Consider the following 23,298-nt stretch of genomic DNA (forward strand, 5'->3'; position numbering starts at 1 on the left):
TCGCAGTTCCATGTTGACAGAGACGGTTCCCTAACTCAAGGTCCACTGTGTCATGAAGAATCAGTCATGTCCCGCCCCCAGACCAGAGTCACCTGCGTTAGAATGACCCACATGCTCGTCCAACCCCTCCTCGAGTGCTGTCACCACGGCCCCAGTCACCGGCAGGAGGCCCTAAGGGCCAGGACGGCTCCGCCCAGCTCTGCACACGCCACCCCTGCCGAGCACGGCGACCCTCCTTCCAGCTGTGCGTCCCGCACTAAACCCATTCAGACCCCCAGTTTAAGAGACGCTTTTAATAGACGCATCAAGTATTCATTCAGAATCTCACGCATGCCCAGCCTCAAGTCTTACTTTTAGTGCCTGAATCAGAAGATGCTAAACCCACAGCATACTCAGCATCGTAAACACGGACAGTTAAGAGGCACACCTTTAATCCTCTCCAAAGGATGGGCTTGTATAACTTGTAAAGCATCTCTTCCACTCCCTGCCGAACTTCCTTTTGATGGTGAAAATAACTCAGCACCTAAGAGCCAAGAAAAGAAGAAAAGAACCGTAATATTAGTGTTTTCAAAAAAGCACTTAAGATCCCACTTTGAGCAAACAGGGAGCACAGGCTGCCCCTGCGTTCACAAGTCTTGAATGCACAGTTCTTTCTAACAGGAACCACAACAAAAACACACGCTGACAGGCACACGGCAGTCTCACAAAGGCCCCCGTGGTGGAAAGAAAGACCTACCGCCTTGGGCTGTACAAAGGGTCGGGTTCCAGCTTCTACTCATCTACCAATAGCCACAAAACCTCATAAAAAGACACACTTCTGACCTTCAGGGTCAAATGGAAAAGGAGCCAGCCTGACTGTTCCTACAGCCCATTCTGCCTCTAAAGTGCACTGGCTACAATTGTCTTGTTCTGAGAACCTCTTTCGGGCATTTAGAACGATGCGAAGAGTCAGCCCTTCACACCCACGGGTTCTGCCTCTGCAGATTCCACCAAGCGAGGATAGAAAATATTTGAGGGGAAAAAATTCCAGAAAGTTTCAAAGCAAAGCTTGAAACTGTCACTTGCTGGCAACTGTTTATGTAATAATCACATCCGACTCACAGCCTCTTACAAGCACTTTCACTGCAATGGGTATAAGTGATCCAGAGATGATGACAGTGTTCAGGAAGGCACTGGAGCATCCATGGATCTGCTGCCCGGTCGCCCGCAGACTCGAGGGGCGACTGTATCTCAGAGGGGTGGCACTGCCCAGCGATCCTTCCCAGGAGAAACCTGGATGTCAGGTCCCTCCCGAAAGCCACAGACAATCAGAAAACACACTGCTGTAACCAGCCAGGACCTTCCTGCGACTCTTCAGATTCTTGTCGCCAACAACAATCAGTGTTGCCTTTTGTCTTTAATTCACAATTCTTGCAGCCAAAGTTATATTAGTGAAAAATAGAATTTTTTTTTTATAAATTAGGCTATAAAACAATAGACTTGAAGTGAATGTCAACCAACTTTCCCCTAAAAGAACTACAAATCACCAACTCGAAAGACATGAGTTTGAGCTAACTCCGGGAGATAGTCAAGGACTGGGAAGCCTGGAGAACTGGAGCTCATGGCGTTGCAGAGAGTCAGACGTGACCTAGTGACTGAACAGCAGCGAGAGAGCTGCAATCTAGGATCTCCTTTCCTGGCTGCAGATGCTTCATTTAGGAGATTTCAGCCTGTCGTCTGCTTTCTGTGTGCGACATTAATTTGGTATTAATGGTACTTGCTTCATAGAGAGCTTTTAAACAACTATATGAGGTACAATTCATAAACCGTAAGTCACACTTATCAAGTGTGTAATTCAGTGGGGTTTAGTATAGAGTTGTGCAACCATTACTACTATCTAATTTTAGAAAATCTTCATCAACAATAAGGGGATTTCTTACTTTCAAGTGACTTCTAAGGTATTTTCTAAAGCGTCTTTCAACATATCAATAAAATGACTTACCAGGTAAATTTGGTATTTATCAAAAAAAGATTCAAGCAAGAAGCTATGATATGTTATAAGCAGTGAGAACAATGACTTGGAGTCCAAGAATACATTTCACTTGAGAAGTGAAACCTAATATTCTGCCTTTCATTCTGGCTGTCCATTCTGCCATAAATCTAGCAAACAAGGATCCCTGTAATCGTCTTCATCTCTTACTACCACAGCAAAATATCAGGCATGAAAAAGCCTTCAGTTATTTGGTAGCAGCAGTAAAGTAACCACATCACAAATATGTACAGTTTAATAAAATACCACTCCTTACAATTAAGCAGAATCTGAACCTTAAATCAGACATGTGAAGTAAATGATCCAAACTATCTACCACTTACGAAGTGCCAGGGACCGTGTGTGCTGGGTGGGGTGGGTGGTGGGGAAGGCACACGGATATATTTTCATCTCTGGTTCTTTATCTTTGGATAATACAAACTAAATCATCAATAATAAATGTGTTTTATCCATTCAAACTAAACATAGTTCCCGCCTACAAACAATGACTCTACTACACAAACAGTAGCAGGCACCTCACCTTTATTCCTCTAGCTTCCTGACACACAGTTGCCCAAACCAGCAGACAGCACAGAGGCCTCGCCCAGGGCAGACGCGGCCCCACACAGCCGACCAGAGCCTCCACGTCCTCCCGCAGGAGCCCTGCCTATCAGACTCCGTCAGAACAGCAACTGCACCAACAGCAGAGACTTGTTCAGTCAGATCATGCACAACATGAGGATAAGACCCATCCCCAAACTCTGAGACTACCTTTTAAAAACAAAATTCTATCAAGAGAAACTATCAGAACATTTATTCAATACAGTTTGCAGACTACAAGGTGGAAATGTAATATATGAAAGTAAACAGAATAATCTCAAATAGCCTCTTCTTTGAAAACAGCAGTAGTGGCAGTAAAAAAGTGATGGTTTTAGACATTTTTATGTCCAAGAACGTAGTTAAAGGTTGTCTGAATACAGTTCCGATGTCTTAACAACAGATGTTTGCTTTCCTAATCAAAACTTTGGGGCCAAGGTAGATCTCCCAGAATTCCAAATGTCAAGATTCTGAAAAACTCCTTTAACTGATGCCTGTGAAAGCTTAACAAAATTTCACAAAAACAAGTCTCTAAAAACAAAAAATATGAGACACAATTTTCAAAAGTGCTGCAAGAGTGTAGCTCACCTTGCGCACTCTGGAGTGCACTGGAGACCTCCGAGGAAGGTGGACGCCGTGGTGCATGAAGTCCTGGACGCAGTCCTTCTCGATGGCCTGGGACAGCCGGCAGCAGAGCATACGTGAGTGCGCCCCCACAGAGAGCAGGGCCGGCGGGGGAGGAGCCACGGCGGGGGAGGAGCCACGGCGCGAGAGGACAGTCTGACCGGCGCATCTTCCCGCTCACGAGGGGAAAGGCCTGGGTCCCGTCATCAGGGCTTCTCCACTTTGTCTACACTTCTTAGAATGCACATACCAGAGAGAACTTTTCTTTTCTTTTATCTTATCTGAAGAAATACCACATTTGTGCCAAAATGCATGGCACTCGAGCCTGGATCAAGCCAGACAGGGCTCAGAGACAAAGGTGGGCCTGGGAGCACCCCTCCTGACTCATCTGATAATCTCAGAAAACTGGATCTGTTCCAAGAGTTTACCTCAACCTCGCCAAAGAACTCACACCGAACTGCCTCTATCGTGGGGGCCAGGATTCCAAACTGACAGAAACAGATGTCTCGGAGGTACCCCAGTGAGGGGCGGTACAGGCAGTTCCCAGGACTCCACGGCAGTAGGGAAGGACCCGAGGGAGACTCGTTACTAACATTTACCTCGACTCCACTAACTGAGAATGCTCCCTGAAGCTGCCCCTCGGTCTCAGCGTGACTCCCGTGGGAACCACACTGCCCGACCTGTGATCACACAGGAGGTCCACGGCACCACCAGCCAGGCATCTGGGCCACAGAAGCTGACCCTCGAGAGCTAACCACCAGAACACGGGCATTCTGCAACTGACCAGGTTTGCCAACATGTCAATGGCAGAGATTTTTTCAAAGAGAAGAAGGCTTTAAATGACATAACAAGCAAATGCCACTGGGAGACTTGTTGGATCCTGACTTCAAAATGAAGACATTATTAACAAAGCAGAGAAGTTTAAATATTAGTACGGGGCTTCCCTGGTGGCTCAGATGGTAAAGAATCTGCCCACAATGCAGGAGACCTGGCTTCGATCCCTGGGTCGGGAAGATCCCCTGGAGAAGGAAATGGCAACCCACTCCAGTACTCTTGCCTGGAGAATCCCATGGACAGGGGAGCCCGGCGGGCTGTTGGCTCTTAGGGGTCACAAAGCAAGCGTGATGATGGTGCTGTATAAGCAGGCCTTCTAGCGAGGACGCATCCTGAAGTGCACAGGAGTCAGGTGTCCCACCTGGAGTTTGCTTTAAAAACTTGAAGGGACAGAGGGAATGGAGTGACACTGAGAAGCACACATTTCTGGTACTAATTTGGTGCAGACCTTAACAGTTACATTTAAATCACAAACTCCTATTTTTAAATCACTGCTAGAGAAAAGGGGGAACAAATACTCCTTCCTGAGAACAGTTTTACGGAGTATAGAGCAATGCAAAAAATGCATAAGAACATCCTGGTTCTGCCAGGTCCCCAAAAAACTATGCACTGAGAAACTATTGTAGAATCTGTCTACAGGGGCACAGGAATGGTAAGTTGTTTCCCAGAAGCAGACAGCAGTGATAACTGACAGTGTATTTAACTGAAGCGCAAGCTGGGCAAGAGAGGAGAATGTACAGAAATAAACTACAAACACGGGTGGTTAGCCGCCCCTCGGCCCCCGACACCGGTCCAGGGCCTGCTCCCCCAGGAGAAAAGACCCCTTTACTCTCAGAAGGAAAAAAACACATCTAAGAACGTAGTATGAGAAAAACATAAGGGATATCAGACATTTTCTTTTGATTTTTTTTCCAAAAGAGCCTATGAATGTTTAATTGTGAATTACACAGCCAGTAGGTAGGTGTTACAGTCATTAAAGGCTATAAACCTGATTCAGACAAACACCTTTAAATTCTCAAATTGTGTTGCTGAAGAGATGGCCTGAGTCTCCCAAGGAGCACTGGCCAACAGAAACACATCAGCCACAAATGCAGTTTTAAGCCTCCCAGTGGCCACACTAAAAACAGAAAAAAAAGGCAAACTTACTTTAATAATATATCTTGTTTAGCCCAATTATCCAACACACTATCATTTCAACATGCAATCAATATTCTTTTTAAAATATCCATGAGATACTTTATATTCTTCTTTTTCCAGACTGTCTTGCAAATCTGGTGAGTTTCTTACACTTACAGCCCATCTCAGCTTGGACTGGCCACGTTTCAAAGGCCCAGCAGATATACGTGGTCGGACACTGCAGGTCCAGAGCTGCCAAAATGCGCAAAAGCCTTGGTGCCACTCAAACTGCAGGTCGTGGGGAGGGAGGGACACCCTGAGGCGGTGCTCGGTGTGGGCGTGACCGAGTAGGTGTGGATGACACCACGCCTGCGCCATGTGGATGCTCACTGTGAGCTTTGGCTTGACAGACAGGCACAAATGGGTTTCAAACAGCCCGAGTGTGGCTATTTATTTAGTAACCAGAACACAATGAAAATGTGCTAACCTTTCATAAAACAAAAAGGAAATACCTCCATTATTTTCCCTGAAGCCTTTTTCCAAGCTCTGAAATAAATTTCCGCAATGTGTACCATCAAAGATCTGGGAAAAAAAAAAAATTAATGCAAGTTTGAAGAATTATATTTTTCACATGTATCATTTCAGGCAGTCTCCTCTCCCAGGGAAGAAGACACTGTTTTACACTAGTGCTTCGCAAAGTAGAGACAGGTTGTCTGCCTGGAGCAGGAAGCAGAAACTAGTCTGGAGAAGGACTGAGATGTCAGCTTCTTCCTCCTCAGTCACTGCTTCCCCAGGACGTCACTATTTTCTGCAAAACTATGTAACGTACGCCTAGAACCAAGTTCTTAAGTAAAAAACTTTAAAGATAAATTTATTTCTAATAAGAACTATAAATATAAAAAGTTTAAATACAAATACACTTTAATTTGGAGTCATTCTAGACCAATTAGCTCAGGTACAGGGAATCCTAAAACACCAGGTTTCACTTAGACTCATAATGAGGAAAATCTGCTGATTCAACCCAAATATTGTGCAAATGAGGGGAGAGGAGGCAGCAGCATTCCAGTGAACTATCAGAGACCCAGCATCGAGTCCCAGCTCAGTTCTCACACAGCCGCCTGACGGGATAGAGGATCGGAAAATTCCACAGCAGGTTAAGCACTTGACCTTGAATGCGGCAAACAGCTCCCAACACTGCCAGGGCCCAGAGGCTGGGGAATCGGTAGAGAGGCCCTCCTCAGGGGCTCCTCCACCACCCACACAGCTCCGCCTTAGGGGGATCGCAGTGTGCGCAGAGACCCAAAGGACCAGACGTTCTAGCCACATGAACTTTACTACGAGTGAGGCTGAGATGGAACCGGTGAATAATCTATGTAAAGAATTACCACAAAGTAAAGTCTTAATTTCAGTGTCACTACTGAAAAAGAATGGTTTCCTATAGCAAGGAAAATAAGTATTCAGCAATACAACAGTACATAATAGATAAGAAGAGGTAGTTTCTAAAGCTTCTAATCATCATCATCATGCTAGTCACTCAGTCGTGTCTGACTGTGACCCCACAGACTATAGCCCAGCAGGTCCTTCTGTCCATGGGGCTCTCCAGGCAAGAATACTGGAGTGGGTAGTCATTCCTTTCTTCAGGGGATCTTCCCGACCTGGGGATCGAATCCAGGTCTCCTGCACTGCAGGCGGATTCTTTACCAGCTGAGCTACCAGGGAAGCCCCTAAAAGTTGACCTGACCAAAGTCAAGTCAAATAGAAACTTCCAAAACCAGACTAAGCACAAAACGTTACTTGTTTTTAACACTTACTTTGGTAATCCTTGTAACTGGTTTTTAATGGTCCCATGAATCATTTTAATGAAATTTATATTCCAATTGAAGAGAGAACTAAGAAATCTTCTTCCCTATAAATTAAAAATAGGATGTAATGTTAAAATTGCAACCAAATAAAAAGTTCCCAGTAACTAAAAACAAACAGTTCTTTGAAAGTGGAGTAACTAGTACTGAAGCTCGCTACTCCCGACAAAGGAAGCACCCATACTTCTAACGTGGAAGCTGTACACTGCAGCGGCGGGGCCCGCGCGGGGCAGCAGGGCAGGCGGGGCCAGACACTCTGGAGCGAGTGGCAGGGCCATCAGGCCTCGACAGGCAGGGTTAACAAGTATTTACTGGAAATAAGTTGCCAGTAGAGTCCAGAAGAGGTTTATCATTGACCTAGAATGACTGGAAACTGACCTGACCAAATTAGTAACTGATCAGGAAACTAGTTCAGCTATCTTAAATTTAAAAGAGAACACAAATTTTAAAAAGAGAGAGCGTTAACACACACATATATGTTTACGTCTAAGTGCTCATTCGCTGTGTCATGTCCAAGTCTTTGCAACTCCATAGACCATAGCCCGCCAGGCTGCTCTGTCCGTGGGATTTCCCACGGAAAAATACTGGAATGGCTGCCATCTCCTCCTCCAAGGGACCTTTCCATCCCAGGGATCGAACCCACATCTCTTGCACTAGCAGGCAGATTCTTTACCACTTGAGCCACCTGGGAAAGACCATTCACATCTATATTTGCCTATGTGTGTGTGCGTGTGTGTGTTAAACAAGTGTAATTTACCCACTGCTATGTATAATTCCATGGACAGAGGAGCCCAGCGGGCTACAGTCCTTAGGGTTGCAAAGAGCTGGACACAACTGAGCGACTAACACACACACATGTATAAGTCAATATAAAGTGTGTCTGAATCCACTCTATACTTCACTCTCCCAAACTCCACAACTACCCTGGACACCCAGGGCAGAGGCCCAGTGTCTCTCCAACAATGACGACGTCAGCGCAGCAGCAGCCGCCAGTGTATCTCCCGTCGCACGGGCACCAAGGGCCCCGTGAAAGGCCGAGCGTGCCCCGAGGGGACCCTGGGAGATGGCGGCCGCTGTTCCTACACCACAGAAGGAAACACTGAGACTGTACGGTGTATGATCAAGGCGACCTACCACCTGTTCAGTGGACACCAGGGGTCTGAACACAGCCTTTCTGACCCCCAGAGCTGAAGGTTTCGGCCAGTGTGGGCAGCAATCAGGTCCAGCCCTTCGGTGTCACCAGTGAGAGGGTGCATGGGGAGCAGGCACGCTGGGGTCAAAGCCTGCCCTGCCCCACCATGAGTGTGAGGCCTGAGCAAGTTCCTCAGGGGGCCCTCTTCCTCTGGGAGGTCCTTCCCAACACCTCCTTCGGGGATGGGTGACCGCTGCCCCCTTTTGCCTCAAATCATGTCCGCCAGGCCATAAGCAGTCAGAAACAAGGCTATATTCTATATCAAAAACAACGTGCTTTGCATCCCAACATGGAAATATAGTCAATCTAAAAAGACCAGTCAATCTTAAAGGAATAACCCTGAATATCCATTGGAAGGACTGATGCTGAAGCTCCAATACTTTGGCCACCTAATGAGAACAGCCAACTCACTGGAAAAGAGCCTGATGCTGGGAAAGAATGAGGGCAGGGAGAGAAGGGGTTGATAGAGGAGATGGTTAGATGGTATCACTGACTCAATGGACATAAGTTTGAGCAAACTCTGGGAGACACTGAAGGACTCGGAAGCCTGGCGTGCTGCAGTCCATGGGGTCGCAAGGGATCAGACATGACTGAGTTACGAAACAATGAACAAAAAGACTACAGAGGGGCTTCCCTGGGGGCTCAGTGGTAACGAATCCGGCTGCCAGTGCAGGAGATACCAGCTTGATCCCTGCTCCAGGAAGACCCCATGCCACGGGGCAGCCAAGCCTGTGCACCGCAACCGCTGAGCCTGTGCTGTGGAGCCCACGCTCTGCAGTAACAGAAGCCACCGCAGCGACGGCCCCGCTGCTGCAGCCAGAGCCGAGCAGCAGGAGAGGCCCAGGGGAGCCGAAACAAAGAGATAACTTTTTTGTTTAATCTAAACCTCTGCCCAAAATTACAACAAATTATTGAGAGGTTCATGTTTGCAGCGCTTCTTAAAAAAATAAAGTAAAACAAGTACAGCAAACTCTAAAGATAACAGATGAGCATGTCCAAGAGAGCTAGGCAAGCCACTCTGTAATTTTAATTCTCTAATAGCCACATTAATAAAGATAAAAAAAGATTAAATTAACTTTAATAATGTATTTATGTAATCTAATATATCCAAAGTGTCATATAAATATGTAATAAATACACAAAAATTATTAATGTGATATTTAACATTCTTTTTCCATATCAAGTTTCAAATACCTACGTCTTTCACATTTAAGGCCACAGCTGGATTGGCCCTACTTCATGTGCTTGGTAGCCGAGTGTGGGAGTGACCACGGGTGGACAGTGGGGCACTGGGCCAGGAGCCTCGCTTTCGATTTACTGGATGGGTATGAAAACCAAGAACCTTATGATGATAGCTTCGAGTTATATGCCAATTAACCTGGAATTAGGGCAGAAGGCCAGATCTGATCCATGGGGAAGTGCCTTCTCAACCTTATTTTTAGTCATTTTTAATTTAAAATGCAATCATGGCTCCCCCAGGATTCACACAGCCACCTGTTACCATCTCCTTTAATGATGAAATACACAATGACTTGTAAAATGTTTCCTTAACACTGTCATGCAGTAAATATGAATTGCAACAAATATAATAGCTCTTGACAGTTAAGCTGGCCCTTTATTAAGACACTGAGCATGGTGCAAACAGCAAACTCACGAACTTAGGAAAAACTTCCATCAAAAAGCAGCTCACAGGGCTTTCCTGGTGCTCCGGTGGTTAAGAATCTGCCTACCAACGCAGGGAACATGGGTTCGCTCCCTGGTCCAGGAAAACTCCACATGCTGTACACCAACTTAGACTGTACTCCACAATAAGAGAAGCTCTGAAAACCCCACACACTGCAGTGAAGAATAGCCCCTGCATGCAGCAAAGACGACTCAGTGCAGTCAGAAAATAAATTAATTTTTTTAAAAGCAGTTCACAAACACACCAAGATGAAAAACCACTTGCCTCTTCTTTTTTGATGTAATTGACATTTATGAAGCACTCAAGCAGCATGTCTTTAATTTCTCTACTTTCTTCCAAATGATAATCAAAGCAATATAAAGCCTGATGGATACGCCACAGCCGACATATGTCTGCACCCTGGGGATGACAGGAAAAGAAAATCAACTAATTTTTTTTTTTTAATAACGGGTAAGGCCACATTTTAAATTAACTATGAGACTATTTTATGTCATCAAAAAAGAAAAATTGATGAGAGAAAACATTTTAAAATTTGCAAACAAAGCTCCAGAGAACATTTTCCTAAAACCCAGGCAAAAGCAAGCAGAGATGCTGACGGCCAGCACTGCGCACCATTTTACGCACCACCGAGGGGAACCTGCGCTGAGCCACTCCAGGCCACGGAGCGACTGCCAGAGGACTGCACCGCCAGGAAACAGACCGTGAACGTTCTTAACTGGAGACGTAATCGGCCCGTGTGGCTGGTGGCCAATGTGGTAAACGGCACAAGTGCAGACGTTTAAATAAAGTCTTGATTTTAAAGGTGAACAAGGATGGCAGGGAAAATGGATTTTAAAAAGGGAAACCAAGGGTGGCTTATGGATAAGTTCTGACACAAACAATTAGTTTTCAATCACTCCTATGGCCAGCAGGGAGTCAGAGTGCGAGCTGAAGATGCAGTCAAAAAGATTCTTTTCTGCCGTGAAATTGACTGCTCCTTGGAGGCCACCATGGGACAGTCTGTCCCACGGGAGGTAAGAACAGGATCAGCTGTAAGGTACGTAGAAAGCTGTTGGCAATGTGTACCAAGAGCTCCAAGTTCAAACCCACTGACCTACAAATTTCACTTGTAGGAATCTGTGACAAGTCAGCAAAGATGTAGAGGGAGGGCAAAGAGAAACCCCCAAAGATCCCTCAACTGACAAGGGTTGCCTTGGTAGTGGAATCACTGATGATTTTTGTTTTTTTTTAATTTTCCCTCTTCTTCATTTGCCCAGTTTTCTAAGATGAACAGAAGTATCTGCTGTTGTTTGATCAGGGGAGAAAACTGCTCTTTTTCTGGATCTCTGAGTTGCATGCCAAGGACTGAAGGATGTGTTATATCCTGCATTCGCCATGCTTCCTGCGGGCCCACCGAAGCGTCCACAGCCCCACCCCGGCTGCCCTCCTGCCCACCCACTCGGGTCGGCAGGCTCTCCCTGACATGCCCCCACTCAGTTCTCCCTGGAGCAGTTCCCATCGAGGGGACAGCCTTCCGTAGGCCACACACCAAGGAAGACGGGGAGAGAGTCTGTGCACAACGCACGCACGTGGAGCTCGGCCCACCCTTGACCGCCCACCTCTGAGCATCACCCGGTGAAAACCCCGACTGGGAGCCACCGTGCCAGGCCTCTCGCGATCAGACATGACTCCTAACTGGAATAAGCGTGTGCACTTCTTAGCAAAGCGCAGCGTGTGCAGCGTGTACTGCAGAAAGGGAACGCACTGTCCTCGTCCTGAGACTCCTCCGCAGCAGCATGACGAAGGCGGTCTTGCCCATGTTCTCCTTGGCGGGCAGGCCTCTCTCCCACCACTTCACGCACAGGTCCTGGATGGAGCCCTGCAGTGCTCGCTCACCCTCTGGCAGCGCGTACAAAATTCCTGCAACAGAGCAGCCGCTGCACAGTGAGTGAGTGCAGAGAACCGGGGCCAGCCCAGATCCAGCCCAGACGAGCACGCGACTCAGGGAACCCAGCAGACACTGGTGTGACTCACCAAGACTTCCACCCAGTGTTTATAGCATGCAAACAATGCTAACTAAAACGCTGTCCCACCACTGCTGTAAAAGCGGACCCAACAGAACAGGAAATCTTAGAAGACCAAGAGGCCCTATCGCCCAAACTCCTAGCAACAAGCGCTCCACACCCAAGCGCAGGGGCACCGATGGCAACACTCAACGGCTGAGCCAGGGCAGGCCGAGTGACCAGCTACCCCACAACTACCCCTCAGCTTGTTAGCCTCAAGTTCTGGCTATTGATGAAAAATAGTAAAAGCAACTATTATAATGAACAGAAAAGCTGTAGTGCTGTTATTAACAAAAGAGCTCAAAAACTAAATTAAAATACTGACAGTGTGCTCGTAACTATAATCCAGACATCTGAAAGCCATTATTCTAAAGCAAAATTCCTGAATTAATGGGGAATTTCATGTTTGGAAATTGAGGATGAACTGGTGGTAACAGCCACAAGCATCTGCGAGCTCCTTTCATACTGACCGGGGTAATCTTAATAAGACACTAATTCCACACAAGAATTCTGAATAAGAGAGCATACTAAACAGATACATAAGCCAAGTGGCTCTAGTTTCTGTGTGAAATGAAAATGCCAGTGAGAATTTGATGACAAATCTGATTAGGGAACTAATCAGATTCACACAGTGGGAGGTAAGGGTACCTGTGAGATTTTTCTTAAAAAAACAAAAAAAAATCACTCAAAGTTATCTTTGCATCTTTTATAGCTATAATTTCATTCAAATATTATATAATCAGATCTTCTCATAAATTCATATTAGTGTTCCTACTAAATTAATAACTATCATCTCACAGTTTACTTAAAATTCAGAGTACCAACTTAGGAACATTCGAGTAGGAGGAGTCAACACCTGTTCCCCAGGTCATACTCATGACGCAATTAGAGAGGAAAAGGCAGTGTCACGGGTATTGGGCTTCCTTGAACTGCTGGGCAGTAAATCACCAGCTGCTGCTGCTGCTGCTAAGTCGCTTCAGTCGTGTCCGACTCTGTGGACCCCATAGACGGCAGCCCACCAGGCTTCCCCGTCCCTGGGATTCTCCAGGCAAGAACACTGGAGTGGGTTGCCATTCCCTTCTCCAATGCATGAAAGTGAAAGTGAAAGTGAAGTTGCTCAGTCGTGTCTGACCCTCAGCGACCCCAGGGACTGCAGCCCACCAGGCTCCCCCGTCCCTGGGATTCTCCAGGCAAGAGCACTGGAGTGGGGTGCCATTGCCTTCTCCAATCACCAGCTGAGGAACGTGCAATGACTGCTTCCCCTTTATCAGCTCTTATTGGTCCTGAAGGTTCAAATAAGATATTTCTAAAAAACCTCTAAACAGCAATCAGTTGTCCAGTAATGCACATTTTCACCATCTGAAACATTTATATGTGGCTCAAATGAAATAATTACTCAGGACAGCCCCTAAAGGAATGCTCCTTTGCTCATTTTTTTCCAGCTGAAGTACAAGAGCCCTGCTTCTCCACTGCTGGGGGCTTCCCTTTACTGTGTCACTCAGACACAGCACTAATTCACACCCCATGTTACTGCAAAGTCAACTTACCATTTAATATAACAGCACATTCCAGTAAGGCTTCATAGTTCTCTCTTTCATTTATTACTGACACAGAAGCAAGAATCACAGATGTAATTGCATGGATTATTTCTATGTTTCTATGCTATAAGTAAAAAAAAAATTTTAATTTAATTTTAAATGTAAAACTTACTAAATTTATGAAAATAAAGCCACACTTGACACTTATTCTAAAAAGTGAGTTAAAGCTGAACACAGGTCAGCAGTTTGAAAAGAGCAACCCTGAATACTAGGTAAATAACGGTAGGATCAAAAAAGGTATAATTACATTAAATAGACTTCTGGTACTCTCGTCTTCTAACTTTAATTTTAACAATGTAAAATTCAATTATACACAATGAACAATTACTTTTTTAACATGAAAAACGAAATTTATCTTTGAAGGATGAGGGTTACCATTTTTGAACCCTGCTCTGCTTTCAGACTGTCTTCACTGGGGGCTTTTGCTGCCTGCCACCCCTCCACTGGGCTCTCCAACAACACGTCTACTAGCAAATTCTTGAGCCTTTGCCATAGTTCTTCTTTCTGCTTCCTTGATAATTCATCTATCAACTCATTTAGGTTGAACGGGTCACAAGTATCATTCTGCAAAATAAATAGCCACTGTTACATTTCAAATACAAGAAAACAGTTCTATCTTCCTTATAATGGCATCAAAAGAAATTTATGTGCTAATAACTAAGTTTGAAATTCAAGAGTCGGGCTGGAGTTTTTGAAATCCAGTCCTAAAAGGGCAAAGTACAGGAATGATTAGACAGAAAGCAGAAGATTCCTCTGCCCCTAGTCAGTCCCCTTCACCCCCTTAGCAAAACTGCCCCCGACACCAATCCACCCAGATGTCCTCTGTCTCCAGGCCTGAAATCTGGTTACAAGTGTATGCCAGAGCTCAAGGAGCAGTAAGAGCCACAGCAGTAATAATACGGCCATGCCAAGGACTGCAAGCTGATTTTCTGGTCTCCAACCAGTCTTGGGCCCTGACTTTGTCCCTGTATCCAACCTGGTACAACATGAGCACCACTACAGCCACAATAAGGGATTATAACTCTTTGAATAAAATAAAAGCCAATGAGGCCATACTGATAATAAATAGTAGCCAATAATTGGGCTTCCCCAGTGGCTCAGAAGTAAAGAATCCGCCTACAGCGCGGGAGATGCAGACGACATAGGTTCGATCCCTCGGTCAGGAAGATTCCCTGGAGGAGGGCATTACAACCCACTCCAGTATTCTTGCCTGGAGAATCTCATGGACAGGGGAGCCTGGCGGGCTACAGTCCATGGGATCACAAAAAGTCAGACACAACTGAAGCAACTGAGCATGCACGCACAGCCAATAACTTACCAATAATTAACTAATGGCATTGGCATGCTATTAATAGCAATAAATAAACAGCAGCAATTTGGGATTGGAAAATCACAATTTTGTAGTGATCATAGTAATAATTGATCAGGTAAGAAACCCCAACTATCAATATATTTTAAAGATATTGTGAAATACACATATGGAAAAGTGCACTAAGTGTGACTGTAGGTAAGTAAACAAAGCCACGTGTCTCCACCACCCTTTCAGGGCTGCCGCCCTCCCTCCCTGCTTCTTCAGCGTTTATGGTAATTACTGCAGTGCTTTTCAGGATACTGTCTCCACCGTCTGCATCCCTAAACCATGTCCTGTAAATAGGTCTATTTTCCACTTGGCAGAGAATTGGGGCACAGGGTCTCTGTTCTTTCGTATCTTGCTTCTCTTGCCCAACACTGTTCAGTGACGGTCATCCATAATGACTGCATGTCATTACAGTTCATTTAGTTCCATTTCATTTCCATTATAGTTTTGATTTTACTTTTGTAGAGCTTTCCATTGCATAAACATAACAAAATGTATTTATCCATTTGTCTGTTGATCATCATTTAGTTGTTTCTGGGTTTGGGGTATTTCACAAAAACACTGCAAAGAACATTGTTTTACATGGCTCTTATTTAAGGACTAAATAAAGAATGGATTGCCAACTGAAGAGTCTGCATACATTCAACACTATCAGTTGAATATATATTTGTTACTCTAAACGGTGTAGCAGTCTCCATATCCCCGGCAGTGATGAAATTCTCAAATATTCCACGTCTCACCAACACATAGTACTTTCAGTCTGGCGGGAGACAGTGGTATTTCACCTTTTTGTTTTCTTCCAAAGGGCAGAAGCTGGATGAGGAGAAAAGAACTGACCTAGTCTCAGCTTACTTCCCCGCAGCATGCATGCGTGGTCAGTCGCTTCGTGTCTGGGACTCCATAGACAGCAGCCCGCCGGCTCCTCTGTCCATGGGATTTCCCAGGCGAGAATGCTGGAGTGGGTTGTCACCTCCTCCTCCAGGGGCTCTTCCCCACCCAGGGATCGAGCCCGCGCCTCCTGTGTCTCCTGCACTGGCAGGTGGATTCTTTACCACTGTGCCACCTGGGAAGCCCATTTCCCCACAGATCACTTGTTAACTACAAAAACGGGAATACGAATGCACCAGCAATGACAGAAATCAACACCACGTGCCTCACCAAGGAGGCCGTGACACCGCTCACACACGCAGCCCCTCCATATGCATAAACGAGCAAACAAGGGCAGGGGAAGGGCAGGCCTCCCAGCAGCTGCCTGCACGCTTCCAGACTGTCAGTCACGGAGGTGGGGGCTGTGGCACCCCGGAGTCAAGAGTCTCGCAAGGCAGGACAGCAGAGCAAGGCCACCTCTCCATCCCAGCCCCACCAGCCTCCTCTCCGCGGGACCCATCCGAGTGGCCCAGGGCTCCTTGTCCAGAACTCTCTCCCCCAATCTCCACGCAGTTCTTAGCTGTCACTCCTCTGGCTTTCACTGCATGATCAGAACCAGTGAGGTATGTACCATGTGCCCCGAGGCCACAGATTCTAGCGCCGGGGCCCTAAAGCGGGGGTCCTGCACAGTCGGTCCCAGGCCTTTCTCCTACTACACTGCATAGATGGTCCCACGTATCCCAGCCAGAGCTGATGCCCCGAGCCTGCCTCCAGCCCAGAGCTGCTCCCGGCTCCAGGCCTGCCTCTCCACCTCCTCCTGCACGCCTCTCACACGTGCGTCCTGGAGCCTCTCAGCACGTCCCACGTGAGCCATCTCCTCCCTCAAGCCTGCCTTCTTCCCACTTAGGACCTCGCTGAACAAACGAGGTCCTTTCCTTCATGTTCAAAGGAATATTCCCAAAAGGTGAGTCTTCTCTTTCTGTCTTTCTCTTTCATCCTTTTGCACACATGTCACTCTCTGCTTAAAAGTCCCTGTTCCTCTCAGGACAGTCTCAACCCCTCAGAATGGTCGAGGTCTCATTCCAAGTGTCACCTCTTGCCTTCTTCCTCAGCTGGTGTTTTTACACCATACATCTCTAAGTTCAAGCACAAGGTACTTCTCCAGTCTTCAGAGTTAACCCTGTTGGTTAGCGCAGTCCTTCTCCATACCCCTCTCTGACTGGTTAACTTAATTCACCTTTTAGATCTTTGGTTCCACAGCCTTTACATCAGGATGGGAAACATTCCATGTCTAAATCTGGGTCCCTCTACGCCTCTGCCCCAGTTTAGCCCTTCAGTTCAGTTCAGTTCAGTCGCTCAGTTGCGTCCGACTCTTTGCGACCCCATGAATCGCAGCACACCAGGCCTCCCTGTCCGTCACCATCTCCCGGAGTCCACCCAGACTCACGTCCATCGAGTCAAAGATGCCATCCAGCCATCTCATCCTCTGTTGTCCCCTTTTCCTCCTGCCCCCAATCCCTCCCAGCATCAGAGTCTTTTCCAATGAGTCAACTCTTCGCATGAGTTTAACCCTTACCGTGCTATATTTACACACCTGGTTTCACCACAACATGTAAATAACCTAAGGATAAAAAAGGATGTTTTCCTCACAATGCCATGCACACAACAGGAGATCAATAAATATTTAAGTAAGTAATTAGAAACATCTTGTGTTACACCACTTAGCATCCTCACAACAACCCTCTTAAAGCAAACAGGAAACACTTTTTGTGAGTAGTTGCCCATCGGCAGATCTAATCGTGTATAGTTTTGCTTTACTTTCTTAAATACACCTTGGTCCGTACAGATTCACTGAAATGACTACATTTCACCTGTGAATATAATGATTTTAGCAAAACGTCTTATATTAACAGTCAAGATCACAATAAAGCTAAACATAAAACTTACATCAAGTTCAATGAATTGTAAAAATTTTCCAATCAGCTCCTTAGACACTGCTTGTATGAATGTCTCACGTTTTTCCATAGCAGATCAAACTGTTTTTCATATGGCATTTATTCTGCAACACTAGTAAAACAACACAACCATAGTTAGTATCCAAAACTGCAAGAAAAGCCATACACTACCTGTGATAGACAGTTTCTAACAATATTTTGACGTAAACAAGCTATAACATCTAAAAAATAACACTGTTACCAAGGGGGAAAGGGATTGACGCATACACACCACTGTATATGAAAAGGTAACTAGTAAGAGCCGAATGGTAGCACTGGGGGCTCTCCTCAATGCTCTGGAATGACATATATGGGAAAGAATCTAAAAGAGAGTGGATAAGTGCACAGTTGATCCTGTACAGCAGAAACTAACACAGCATTGTAAATCAACTATATCGGTAAAAAATACTTCAAAATAAAAAATAACTTCCTTCTTGTCTTCACTGAGAACAGTATCAACATAACATCATGTTTTTATCGATTGTTAATGAAGTTAACAACTAAGGAAAGAGAAATCCAACAGCTCTAGGAGGCTCACCTCTCTCCCTTTCTAGGACCCTCACAAGATGCTCCTTCAGGTCTGAGGCAGCTCAGCAAAGAACAGACGGAACCGAGCTGCTAACGCCTCAAGACTCTCCTTCCTCAAGCACCATTCCTGCATCCAGATAACCCCTGCCAGTCGCCTTGCTAGGCAGTGTGTGGCCGTGGGGCCACCTGGGAGCTTGTTAGTGTGCACATCAGGTGCACTCCTCCTCAGCCCCGTGGGACGAGAGCTCAGGGACTGTGTCTCCCCTAAAAAATCCTATTTTTCATTTACACCGCCTAGTGCTTGCAGTACCTGATTCGAAAGACATCATGAAGCAACTGCAAAGAACATGCATGTACCAGGACACTTACCTTAAAAATAAATGAAAACCTCCTGCAGTCCCAAGCAGAGCAACATGGAGAATTACTGGTACCAATGGCGACAATTACCATGACAGAGTCATCTCAAATGCAGAACCCAAGATCTTAGCATTTAAATCAAACAACAAGGACAGAAAATAACTTCCCCACATAAGTAACACTAAAGTATGGCTGCCTCAGCCCTCAACTCAGATGGCTGAGAGACAGGCATGACTTCTGACCCGCCAAGCAGGCAAGAGGGCCACTAGCAACAAGCCTGATGCATGATGACGGCTAGTTTGAGTTCGAGTTTAAATGAACAATATTCCAAAAGAGGTGCAGCCAACTACACAGAAACATTTACCTTAAAATGGGGACCCTGCTTGTTTGTGATTCTAGTAGCTTTTCTGGTTTGCTCTATTTCCAAACATAATTTTCACAGTAATCTACTCCCAGTAGGAGAGCAGATTCACTGCCATAGCCCCCATTTTCTCTCTGGCACTGTGACTGTAGTTCTTGAAGGGTAATTAATTTTCCAACTTTACTCAGTCTCCCTCAAAGTGACCACTACTATGTACTCAGGGCCCTGTCCCTCCAACCAGAGCTACCTGCTAGGAGAGATCACCTCGCCAGGCAACCACCACCCCCAACGGCAGGGTGCTCTGTACACAGGAGGTCTGGCACTGAACTAAGATAAGCATTCAAGAGAGACTTCTGTCACGTTGTCACCGCAGAAAACCCCTGTCACCTGGAGCCAACCATTCATCTCAGAACTAGGAGAGACACCTGAGGACAGTTCCCCCAGGGCACAAGGGCTCAGAGAAGGGAGCTCTGAGATCAGCCCCCGGTCCGGGGCTCAGGGGACCCTGCCCGGGGTCAGCCCCCGGTCCGGGGCTCAGGGGACCCTGGCCGGTGTCAGCCCCCGGTCCGGGGCTCAGGGGACCCTGCCCGGGATCAGCCCCCGGTCCGGGGCTCAGGGGACCCTGGCCGGTGTCAGCCCCCGGTCCGGGGCTCAGGGGACCCTGCCCGGGATCAGCCCCCGGTCCGGGGCTCAGGGGACCCTGCCCGGGGTCAGCCCGGCCCAGACTGCGGGGCCCCTGAACTCAGTCCCGGGGGAACAGGCGCGGAGTGTGGCGCGCTCCCGGCCCGGCGCCCGCCTTCCCGGCCGCCTCAGAGCCCCGGCCGGGCCGCGGGCTCGGATCGCGGCCCACGCGGAGGCTTGCGGTGCTAGGGAGCCGACCCGACCGAGCCCCCCATCTCCCGGCCCCCGGCCCCAGCCCTCCGCCGGCCGACCGCGCGGCGCTCACCTTGTCCCCGGGACCCGCCGTTTCCCGCGTTCTGACCAGATTCAAACCCGCCCGCCGGCTCCCCCGACGCGCCCCACCCGCCCGCGCGTCACACGAGCCGCTCTCGCGATAACTGGGCGTGGACTGGGCCGCCGGAGGGCGCGCGCCCGCCCCAGGCCTCCGAGGCCGCCCCAGGCCCCGCCCGCCCCAGGCCCCGCCTCCGAGGCCGCCCGAGCCGCTGCGCCGGCCACGCCTCTCCACGCGAGCTCGGATCGTGACGTTTTTTAGCTTGACATCAAAATTTGTCTTAAGTGATTGAAACAGATACAACCTCTGACATAATTATAAAGACTAACTCAGAATAAAACTGTGAAATCACCCTTTATATGCATCCAGTGACCTGAACAATAGCAACTGAACTCCGGGTCTGGGTGAACTCTAACGTTTCCCACGTAATTGTGTCCTTAATGCAGTATCTGTTTCTGCCATGCAATTTCTATGGACCATGTGTGCAGCAAAATATATTTATAAATAAATGTATACACATATACTTACTATCTTGTGATCAAAATCCTCTAGATTTACAAACATATTAATTTGGATACAAATATATCAGAATGAAAGTGAAAGTGTTAGTGGTTCAGTCGAGTTCAACTCTTTGTGACCCCATGGACTGTAGTCCGCCAGGCTCCTCTGTCCGTGGGATTCTTCAGGCAAGAATACTGCAGTGGGTAGCCAATCCCTTCTCCAGGGTGTCTTCCCTAACCACGGATGGAACCTGGGTCTCCTGAATTGTAGGCAGATTCTTTTTATCATCTGAGCCACCGGGGAAGCCTACAAATATATCAAAATCATATACAAATTGATTGTAAATGTGGTAAGTATTGCATATAAAACTAAACGTTGAAACACACTCCTTAATACTATGTTTAAGACTGTTTTCTAATAAGTTGTATATTCTGATTTATGTTTATTGCTGTAAATACTGAGAAAACTTTTTAAATATAAATCTATTTATTTTAATTGGAGGCTAATTACTTTACAATATTGTGTTGGTTCTGCCATACATCAACATGAATCCGCCATGGGTGTGCACCTGTTCCCCATCCTGAATCCCCCTTCCACCTCCTTCCCTGTACCACCCCTCTGGGTCATCCCAGTGCACCAGCCCCAAGCATCCTGTATCCTGCATCGAACCTGGACTGGCGATTTGTTTCATATATGATATTATACATGTTTCAATGCCATTCTCCCAAGTCATCCCACCCTCTCTCTCTCCCAAGAAAACATTTTTACACTAAAAAAAAAAAAAAAAGGCAGACAGAAATGAAAAAACAATTGATAGCAATCAATAACCTCAGATATGCAGATGACACCACCCTTCTGGCAGACAGTGAAGAGGAACTAAAAAGCCTCTTGATGAAAGTGAAAGTGGAGAGTGAAAAAGTTGGCCTAAAGCTCAACATTCAGAAAACTAAGATCATGGCATCTGGTCCCATCACTTCGTGGGAAATAGATGGGGAAACAGTGGAAACAGTGTCAGACTTTATTTTGGGGGGCTCCAAAATCACTGCAGATGGTGATTGCAGCCACGAAATTCAGTTCAGTTCAGTTCAGTTCAGTCGCATGAAATTAAAAGACGCTTACTCCTTGGAAGAACAGTTATGACCAACCTAGATAGTATGTTCAAAAGCAGAGACATTACTTTGCCGACTAAGGTCCGTCTAGTCAAGGCTATGGTTTTTCCATTAGTCATGTATGGATGTGAGAGTTGGACTGTGAAGAAGGCTGAGTGCCAAAGAATTGATGCTTTTGAACTGTGGTGTTGGAGAAGACTCTTGAGAGTCCCTTGGACTGCAAGGAGATCCAACCAGTCCATTCTGAAGGAGATCAGCCCTGGGATTTCTTTGAAAGGAATGATGCTAAAGCTGAAATTCCAGTACTTTGGCCACCTCATGCGAAGAGTTGACTCATTGGAAAGACTCTGATGCTGGGAGGGATTGGGGGCAGGAGGAGAAGGGGACAACAGAGGATGAGATGGCTGGATGGCATCACTGACTCGATGGACGTGAGTCTGAGTGAACTCCGGGAGTTGGTGATGGACAGGGAGGCCTGGTGTGCTGTGATTCATGGGGTGGCAAAGAGTCGGACACGACTGAGCGACTGACCTGAACCCTAGCAATGAACATATTTTACTTAAATGCCAAAAATCACATACTGATCTATCATCAATTTCTTTTCATTTAACTTGTATCAGCTAACAATTTGATTGGACTTTCCTTCAATTTTCGTTGGAAGCAAAGACTTGGAAACCATTTGAATTTCAAAAGAATCTGAACCCAGTCACTTGAAATAATTTCTTTCTCAGTTTCTGAAAAACCTTAACCCAGATACATTGAATCACTATTAATTATATCAGCTGCTCTATCTGAAGGCACTTTTGCCGATCCAGTGTTTTAGATAACCGCTTCTTTCGCTTGCTTTATATGTCTCCCCCACCTCGGGGATCTGCAGAGTTCACTCCCTCCTCAGCCAGATCAGATGGAACCCTGAGCAGGTCTGAGGAACTGTTCACAAACTGCGGAGGAACAAAGAATGCATCGCTAAGACTCTGGCCGTGGGCCCACTGAGACCACCAGGACAAAGGAACAAAGGCCGCCTGGACCCACCCCAGGCCTGTCCTGACCGTCCCCAGGGCTCCAGCATGAGCCCACCCTTTGTGTCCTGAGGCTTCGGGTGTTGCTGTGAGGGCCCGTCTCTGGTGCAGGTGCTCTGAGCCTCCTGCGCCCTCTGCCCAGTTCCAGCGGTCACCACACAAAGCGGTACCCCGAACCCCAGCCCCTGTCCCGCGAGGCCGTGGACTAGCCCTTCGCGCACCGACCCCGACGTCCGAAGTCCTTTCACTGCGCCTGTAGGGACAGGCCTGCAGCTGCCACTCCTCAGGCTGAACCGTCCGGAGCGGACGCTGGACCAACAGGCCTCCTGGGGAGGTAGCGGGTGGTCCTGGTCTGTCTAGAAGCTTGTGAGAGCGAGGCTGGAGGAGCTCACTGGAGGCTCGGGCGTCCGGGCGGTCCCCAGGGGTCGGCGCGGCCCCGCCCACTTCTCGGGAGCAGCCCCGCCCCCGAAGGCCCCGGACGCCACGCCCCGCCCCGTCACCCTGCTCGGCACCGCCAGGCGGCCACGCCCACCTCCTACCGCAGGAACCTGGGGCTGTGGGCGCTCCCGCCGCCCCGCTCCCCGGCTGCCCCCACAGCCCACACTCCCCACACCCCACACAACACCCGCACACACACAGCCCGCCACACACCCTCCACACAACCCCGACACCCACACAACACCCGCACACACAGCCCCC

General features: G+C 47.4%; 1 protein-coding gene across 1 annotated transcript in view; it reads right to left on the reverse strand.

Annotated features, from left to right (window-relative positions):
- The window catches only part of NCAPG2 (non-SMC condensin II complex subunit G2), a 71,301-nt gene extending 51,225 nt beyond the window's left edge, over positions 1–20,076 (reverse strand). The window contains exons 1-10 of the mRNA XM_040260093.1: positions 19,965–20,076; positions 17,726–17,845; positions 13,930–14,118; positions 13,504–13,618; positions 11,659–11,813; positions 10,179–10,313; positions 6,991–7,085; positions 5,692–5,761; positions 3,194–3,280; positions 428–523 (exon numbers count right to left, since the gene is read on the reverse strand). Of these exons, the coding sequence (XP_040116027.1) occupies positions 428–523; positions 3,194–3,280; positions 5,692–5,761; positions 6,991–7,085; positions 10,179–10,313; positions 11,659–11,813; positions 13,504–13,618; positions 13,930–14,118; positions 17,726–17,803 (1,020 nt within the window). The 5' untranslated portion in view covers positions 17,804–17,845; positions 19,965–20,076. The remainder of the gene's footprint in view (positions 1–427; positions 524–3,193; positions 3,281–5,691; positions 5,762–6,990; positions 7,086–10,178; positions 10,314–11,658; positions 11,814–13,503; positions 13,619–13,929; positions 14,119–17,725; positions 17,846–19,964) is intronic.
- Between the last annotated feature and the right edge of the window lie 3,222 nt (positions 20,077–23,298).

This window comes from Oryx dammah, unplaced genomic scaffold, assembly GCF_014754425.2.
Source record: "Oryx dammah isolate SB20612 unplaced genomic scaffold, SCBI_Odam_1.1 HiC_scaffold_18, whole genome shotgun sequence".
NCBI lineage: Eukaryota > Metazoa > Chordata > Mammalia > Artiodactyla > Bovidae > Oryx > Oryx dammah.